Genomic DNA, 8,816 nt, shown 5'->3' with positions numbered 1-8,816 from the left:
CGTTTTACTATTGATGCTGCATACGCAGTATCAATAGTAAAAAGTTGGTCACACTTGTCAAACACTATGCTTGACAAGTGTGACCAACCTGTCAATCAGTTTTCCAAGCGATGATACAGATCGCTTTGAAAACGTTAGCATTCTGCAAGCTAATTATGCTTGTAAAACGCTAGTGTTTAGCGGAAAATGCATGTCAATTCCGCATGCGATATACCCGCGGCAGGAGTTGCAGAATTGCCGCGGAAATTTCCGCGGCAATTCTGCGACGTGTGCACTTAGCCTAAATATTGCGTTTCATTTTTTTGATATTCTGTATGTGGCACCATGTCCATAATTTCTAGGGACTGGACAACCCATCTTATACATGTATTTCTACCTTCAGCTTTTATGTCAACCTAATATTTTCTTCTAATTCTTCTTCCCTTTTTCATCAACTCCAGTGTTGGGCATATAATTTGTCTTCTGTGTTTCATCTTTCCTCCTCCTGCTCACCAGGTGGTCCTTGAGATGGATTTATCTTTACACAGATCACAATAAGGCTGCCGTCACACTAGCAGTATTTGGTCAGTATTTTACATCAGTATCTGTAAGCCAAAACCAGGAGTGGAACAATTAAAGGAAAAGTATAATAGAAACATCTGCACCACTTCTGCATTTATCACCACTCCTGGTTTCGGCTTACAAATACTGATGTAAAATACTGACCAAATACTGCTAGTGTGACGGCAGCCTTATACTTACAAAGTTTCATTACATAGCACATACATCTAGACATTGTAGACAGGTGACCACTCCCCGAGCTCCATACCTGCATCATTTATAAGACTGTCTCTGTGTTAACGAATAGCAGTGAGAACCTGACCTTGGATATTTGTGAACAGACCAACTCTGTAAAGACAAGGTAAGAATATATATCATCCTTCTCTGACTTTCTTCCTTAATTGAATCTTTCAATGGTATATTCATTACAGAACATTCTATATTCCATGTATATGATATGAGCTAAAAACAATTGACTGACCTAGATATATAGCTGCCACAGGGAACGGATATTTTTTGGGCAGAAACTTGTTGCATTGTACAGACAGTAAACAAATGTTTATTTTTGCTCTGTTATGGCCCCCTAATTCTACTCAGGCTACCTAAGTGTGCCGAGAGCCCATATTAACCTCATTTATTGTTTTCCCATCGCATTTTAATAAATATATCTAAAGTTTTTCATAATAATGTTATCCTCTTCATGCCGCAGTTTTTTTATTTTGTTTTTTATTCCTGCCTTCCAGTAGCTCTACCTTTCTCATTTTTCGGTTAACGTAGGCAATCTTGTTTTTTGTTGGATGAGTTGTAGTTTTTAATGGCACCATTTCATTTACCTTATATGATGTATTGGAAAGCAGAAATATAAATCTAGATAGAGTGGGATTGAGAAAATAAAGCAGTGCATTCTCAACAATTTATGCCAATGATTTCACGATCCTCTCTTACTTATCTTCATGACTGAGTTCTTTCATGGATTACATGTCCTCCCAGATATGCCACATTATTGAAAGTACTGGCTTGAAGTTTATAGTGACTTTGACTTGTTCTTTGTGTCTGGGGTGTTGGAATCAGATATTTCTTTCCTCTTGGCTTGAGGTACAGTTGCAATTAAAGTTATTCAACTCCAATAAAAAAGTTCAAGGAGGGTCTGGCTGACATTTTTTAATAGTATATTACATGCTATGGGTAGTAGACTCTGATAGTACATTGATTCAGAGGACTAATCTGATTGTCATATTTGGGGTCTGGAATGCATTTTTCCCCTGGTATGGGAAAATTAGTACCTGCCAAATGGAGATTTTGCTTTACTATGTATCAACATGTGGTTTAATTCCATGGACTTTTTTTCAACTTTAAAACTATAAAATTAGATGTATTACCAAAATGTAATTTTTTTCTGATGTTTTCAATAAACCAGTGAATCAAGCATAATTTAATAACTTAACAACTAATATAAGTGGTTTCTCCAAATTCTACACAAAATGACACTTTTATTACTGCAGTTTCATAATTACGCAATCCTTTCCTGAAGAGCTTTAGTACTTACTGTAGTAGAGCATCTCTTGTTGATATGACTTGCTGCAAATGTGATGCATAGCCAGACATCACCTTCTCGAGGTAGTCCTGAGAAATCTCTTATTGGCAATGGTGTCCAGTTCAATAATATTTTTGGGTTTGGATGCTGCAGCCACCTTCTGCAACTGCCATCAAAGATTTTCTATGGGATACAAGACATGAGACTGTGATGGCCACTCCAGAATCTTCTACGACTTCTTCTGAAACCACGTCTTAGTGGACTTTGACGTATGCTTTGGATTATTGTCCTGTAGGAAGATTCAATAATGTCCAAACTTCAGCTTCCTCATGTAATGGATTTATTTTCACCTATGATATCCCTATACTTCATTGAACCAATCTTGACCTCCTCATGCTGCCGATTTCTATTTTCCAAGGTTAGGAAAGCAGCCCCAGATTATTACTGAGCCATCGGCAAAACCCCACCTGTAGGCAAGGTGCTCTTTTCATGGTTCACTGATCCATAGACCATAAAATTTCAGTTTTGTCTCATCGCTCCACTGAATAGAATACCAGAACTTTTGTGGCTTATTAATATTGTTTTGAGCATACTAAAACTGTTTTTGGATCTGTAGAAGTGTACATCTTGCTGTTCAGGCAAATACACCTTCAGAGTCTAGAATTCTCATTATTGTGAAAACTAAAATTTCAGTGCCTACTGTCACCAAATCTTCCTGCAGTTCTTTTGCAGATATTTAAGGGTTTGTAACCACCTGACTCCTGGGGAATTTGGTGATAGTTGGTGGTAGCTTCGGCTTTCTGCCATGTCCTATTAGTGTAGCCAGTCCTCCAGTTCTCCTTCTCCGTTAACTTGGAACTTGCAGACTATGCTTCCAACTATATCTCTACAAACATTCAATTCCTTTACCCTGTTATTGTATCGTTTTCCTTGGTGTGCAAGGCAATATTCTCTTCTTTTAACTTTTTGAACCAATCTCTCAACATATTTTAGGCTACTTTCACACTAGCGTCGGAATCTGCCCGTCGCATTGCGTCAGGCCGAGATTCCGACGCTAGCGTTTGATGCGCCGCACAATGGGTGCAGCGGATGCATTTCTCCAGCGCATCCGCTGCCCCATTGTGAGGTGCGGGGAGGTGGGGGCGGAGTTCCGGCCGCGCATGCGCGGTCGGAAAAAGCGGTCCGTCTGCAGCAAAAAATGTTACATTTAACGTTTTTTGCTCCCGGCGGTCCGCCACAACACGGCGCAACCGTCGCACTACGGTTGCTACATGTGGCAATGCTTCGCAATGCGTCGTTAATGTTAATCTATGGGGCAAAAACGCATCCTGCAAACAACTTTGCAGAATGCGTTTTTTGCCATAAACGACGCATTGCGACGTATTGCAAAAAACGCCAGTGTGAAAGTAGCCTAACATGCAAATGTCACAATCAATAAAGCCCTAGCCAGTCTGGGTATTTGATATGTTTTATCTCAAGCATACCTGATACAAGTGATAATAAATTGTTCTTGCTTGATTTTTTTTTCTTTGAATAAACCTAATTTACAATGAAGGTTAAATAATTTTGATTGCAGCTCTATCTTTAGATGTATAATTTGGAATATAGAAGTATATGAAAGGATTCTGTATTTGAGTGACTGTCGATTTTAGAAAATGGTTGAGATAAAGAGTTTCACTGATTCATATTAATTAAATTGTATAACACTGTTCATTAAAAAACATTAAGCATAGTACTCTTTCACTAAATAGGTATCTGCATTAATGCATTATGGGATTATTTTATTGCCGTTTACTTATATGCGTTATTTAGCTGGTGGCCTCATTATATTGCAGGAATAAATAGCTGGAAGTAAAAGGAGAAGTGTCAGCTTTGTGTAAAGTTATGTTTATCAGACAAAGCTCAACCTCTAGTAAAACTGGTTTTATGTAATTGAGTAACCACCCATGTACAGGTCTTTTCATAAACCCGGAATTGCATTAATTTTATTGTTGTGCATTTGAGTTCTTGATCAACATATCCATGGTCAGCGATATACAATTTATGACGCTATCAATATACTTTATACAATTATTCCACCAAAATGTCATTTGTAAATTCTACTCTTTAATTAAAAATGACTCATTTCAAGTCTGACTTCCTAGATATAAAGTGTTACATGGAGAAAATGTTAGCAAGATTGTGAATGTATTATTGACTTAAGCCTCATATTAAAGTATCAATATGATGGGGTAATACTTCTACCACTACTACTACTACTACCTTGCACCAACAACAGCACAGCAGTTGAGCTGCGGAGAACTATTAATGCAGACTTTGTAGAAATCATACAGTTGTGACCCCCACCCCTTTCTTAAGGAAGATCCCTCAACGGATAGACTTTTATATGACGAGAAAGTATATGACCAGTGGTGGTTGTAAACACTCACGTTTTGTTAAATCTTTATGTGCTAAGACACAAGGATTCCTTCTTTCAAAATCTAACATTATTTTGCAGTATCATACTGAGCAGATTGTCCTTCAATAGAGAGGCTGTGATAAATCTGGCCAGTCCTTACTGTCTCCTGATCCAAAGGTCACATCGGGATGTCCACATAAGGTCAGACCTCAATGCATGGACTGTGTGACAACTTCCTAGAAATATATGAAGCTGTCAAGCTCTGGTTGAGAGACCCAAGGCCAGACCGTGCATTGCGGTGCAATCTCAGACCAATTTGCAGACGTCTGAATGCGCACTAAACTTCCAGCCAATTTCATTACAGAACAGAAAGGTGGTAATTCTTAAGTGAATTCAATAACACCAGCAATTCAACATCTCAATCACCAGGGTCTTTGTGAAAAACCTCATCATTATCCTAGATCAATTGATTAATTTACATTTAACTCTATCAGCGCCATTGTCAACCAAAGATGTGTTACGCAACCCTTCTACAAGCCCTAAAGAAATTTTTGGACCAGTAAGAAGGATCTGTCACTTGCTTTCACAGTACAAAGTGTATACAATGTTGAATAGACCATCAGCGACACATCCAATGGTGCAGTTTTTCAGTTGATTGCTGCAGCCAATCAGAAGCTTCAGTGGTCAGGTGACTGAAAACAGGATGTCACTACTGCTTCTGATCTCATCACCCACCGATGTGACTTGTGCTGATTCCACGGGGATTAGAGCAGGTCAGTATATGAGGTAGTTTGCTATTTTAAGAACATCCAACCCATTTCAGATTTTTGTATATGTTGGACAACCTCTTTAATGACCTCTCACAGCAGCATTTTAATTAGACCCATTAAATAACCAATTCTCTAGAGCCTTCTCTCTCTATTAGTAGCTGTATTGCTTGATTATAATAGTCGTTATGTTCTCATAAGTAGAAATGTTGCTCAGATTGTTATTTCTATTCCAGATGAATCCCTTGTTTCAGTGCATGGTGGTCGCCCTTGTCCTGCTCCCTCTCGAAGTTACTGCTTATGCAAATGGTTCAGTTACAGCCGCTTGTGCGGATATGTTGCCTCAGCATGGGTACTCCGCTCAGACCAGCAGTGCCCCCTATACTCTAACCGCATCCAAAACCAGTTACAAGGCTGGAGATGAAATCACAGGTACCTCTTATTAATAAACATATCATCAGGTGGTCAAGATCCATTGAGGACAATTAAATTGCATCATTTCCACCATTTTTTTGTCTATAAAATTGCTAAGTGTGCATCAGTGAAAAAGTTTTCACGGCACCAAGGACAGCACAAAAGATTAACTGTAAATTTTAATGACAGGTGTATTAAATACCCAGATATTCGGTATACAGAAGCAGCATATACCAGAAACACGGACTGCCTATGTGCTGATTAGAGCAACTGTAGTATACAGATAAGAGGATATACGCTAAAGCACCAAGGTAAAATAAAAAATGCTGCAATCAGACCTGAAGGTATAAGTCCAAAGAGTCCAGCTCCAATTTATGAATGAAATATTTCTATGTTAGGAGACGTCCTCAGAGTAAATGTCAGTCGATTACCATGGATTTCTCTGCTTTCTCCAGGGTGGCTCCCAGGAGATTTAAATAGCGAAATAGAGCTATTTGCTTTCACAAATAAATAAAAGTATCATCCATAATATTAAGAACTGTTGGATACAGACCAACCAATCAATGTCCATAATCACCTATTCATAAATTGGAGCTGGACTCTTTGGACTCATACCTTCAAGTCTGATTGCAGCATTTTTTAATTTTACTTTGGCACTTTAGCGCATATCTTATTATCTATATACAGTACAGACCAAAAGTTTGGACACACCTTCTCATTTAAAGATTTTTCTGTATTTTCATGACTATGAAAACTGTAAATTCACACTGAAGGCACCAAAACTATGAATTAACACATGTGGAATTATATACTTAACAAAAAAGTGTGAAACAACTGAAATTATGTCTTATATTCTAGGTTCTTCAAAGTAGCCACCTTTTGCTTTGATGACTGCTTTGCACACTTTTGGCATTCTCTAGATGAGCTCCAAGAGGTAGTCCCCGGAAATGGTCTTCCAACAATCTTGAAGGAGTTCCCAGAGATGTTTAATACTTATTGGCCCTTTTGCCTTCACTCTGCGGTCCAGCTCACCCCAAACCATCTCGATTGGGCTCAGGTCCGGCGTAGCACCCCATCACTCTCCTTTTTGGTCAAATAGCCCTTACACAGCCTGGAGGTGTGTTTGGGGTCATTGTCCTGTTGAAAAATAAATGTTGGTCCAACTAAACGCAAAGTGGATGCCGCTGCAAGATGCTGTGGTAGCCATGCTGGTTCAGTATGCCTTCAATTTTGAATAAATCCCCAACAGTGTCACCAGCAAAGCACCCCCGCACCATCACACCTCCTCCTCCATGCTTCATGGTGGGAACCAGGCATGTAGAGTCCATCCGTTCACCTTTTCTGCGTCGCACAAAGACACGGTGGTTGGAACCAAAGATCTCAAATATGGACTCATCAGACCAAAGCACAGATTTCCACTGGTCTAATGTCCATTCCTTGTGTTCTTTAGCCCAAACAAGTCTCTTCTGCTTGTTGCCTGTCCTTAGCAATGGTTTCCTAGCAGCTATTTTACCATGAAGGCCTGCTGCACAAAGTCTCCTCTTAACAGTTGTTGTAGAGATATGTCTGCTGCTAGAACTCTGTGTGGCATTGACCTGGTCTCTAATCTGAGATGCTGTTAACCTGTGATTTCTGAGGCTGGTGACTCGGATAAACTTATCCTCAGAAGCAGAGGTGACTCTTCGTCTTCCTTTCCTGGGGTGGTCCTCATGTGAGCCAGTTTCTTTGTAGCGCTTGATGGTTTTTGCAACTGCACTTGGGGACACTTTCAAAGTTTTCCCAATTTTTCGGACTGACTGACCTTCATTTCTTAAAGTAATGATGACCACTCGTTTTTCTTTACTTAGCTGCTTTTTTCTTGCCATAATACAAATTCTAACAGTCTATTCAGTAGAACTATCAGCTGTGTATCCACCAGACTTCTGCACAACACAACTGATGGTCCCAACCCCATTTATGAGGCAAGAAATTCCACTTATTAAACCTCACAGGGCACACCTGTGAAATGAAAACCATTCCCGGTGACTACCTCTTGAAGCTCATCAAGAGAATGACAAGAATGTGAAAAGCAGTCATCAAAGCAAAAGGTGGCTACTTTGAAGAACCTAGAATATAAGACTTATTTTCAGTTTTTTCACACTTTTTTGTTAAGTATATAATTCCACATGTTTTAATTCATAGTTTTGATGCCTTCAGTGTGAATTTACAATTTTCATAGTCATGAAAATACAGAAAAATCTTTAAATGAGAAGGTGTGTCTAAACTTTTGGTCTGTACTGTAGTTCAGCAACTGTAAATTTTGCCAGACAGTGGTGTAAATTAGATGTAGATTTTCAGAGTAAATATTGTTGGGACAGTGATGATGTCTTTGAAAGTGTTGCAAAATTAATGGTACCAAATAAGTGTGTAAAATAAATAAATGTACAACTCTTAATGAATTCAGAGCACCACAAGTTAATTATCAAGTCAGCCTCTTGGAGCTTTATAAACTGTATATGACTTCAGGTATTTTATTTAGTTTCACATGGAGTAATTTAAGCCTTTATTTCTTATTATTATTTAACAGTGACGCTGAAAAACACTACACAAGACTATCCTATCGAAGGTTTTCTGATCCAAGCCCGACAACCGAACAGTAACACTCCTCTGGGCTCATTCCAAGTCACTGGTTCAGCTATACAGACCCTAAACTGTACAACTACAGCGGTGAGTCCTTAGAGTACATTCCCATGGAACAGACTGGATTTTGTTTGGAAATTTCAGTGTCTGTGCAACCTACCAATTCATGTGAAAAGGGATTGCAAATATTCATGCAAGTTCTGCAGAAATATCCCCATTAGATCGATCAAACTTTTTAATCCCACAAATTTCTACAGTGAATTGGACGCTTGTGAATTTATCTTTGGCCATTTGTTACAGTATGTGGTAGTTATGAACATAACTACACTACAGACAGGAGCTTTAACCCCTTAACGTCCTATGACGTGCTGTGTTCATCATAGACCGCCTCCCCCTTCGGAGCCCACACCTTTTCCAGCACATCTGATCAGCTGTCATGTACCCATAACAGCCGTGGGTGGAATCGTGATCCACCCGTGGCTGTTAACTAGTTAACTGCGTCTGTCAAACTCTGACAGCAGCATTTAACTGACACAAACTGGAT

The 8,816-nt window shown here is 39.1% G+C and overlaps 1 protein-coding gene across 1 annotated transcript in view; it reads left to right on the top strand.

Annotated features, from left to right (window-relative positions):
* Window positions 1-783: 783 nt before the first annotated feature.
* LOC138647992 (putative ferric-chelate reductase 1) overlaps window positions 784-8,816 on the top strand; it is a 29,299-nt gene continuing 21,266 nt past the window's right edge. The window contains exons 1-3 of the mRNA XM_069737427.1: window positions 784-901; window positions 5,476-5,671; window positions 8,220-8,359. Of these exons, the coding sequence (XP_069593528.1) occupies window positions 5,476-5,671; window positions 8,220-8,359 (336 nt within the window). The 5' untranslated portion in view covers window positions 784-901. The remainder of the gene's footprint in view (window positions 902-5,475; window positions 5,672-8,219; window positions 8,360-8,816) is intronic.

Source organism: Ranitomeya imitator, chromosome 8 (assembly GCF_032444005.1).
Source record: "Ranitomeya imitator isolate aRanImi1 chromosome 8, aRanImi1.pri, whole genome shotgun sequence".
In the NCBI taxonomy this organism is placed as follows: Eukaryota; Metazoa; Chordata; class Amphibia; order Anura; family Dendrobatidae; genus Ranitomeya; species Ranitomeya imitator.
This window is presented reverse-complemented; position numbering and strand designations above follow the sequence as displayed.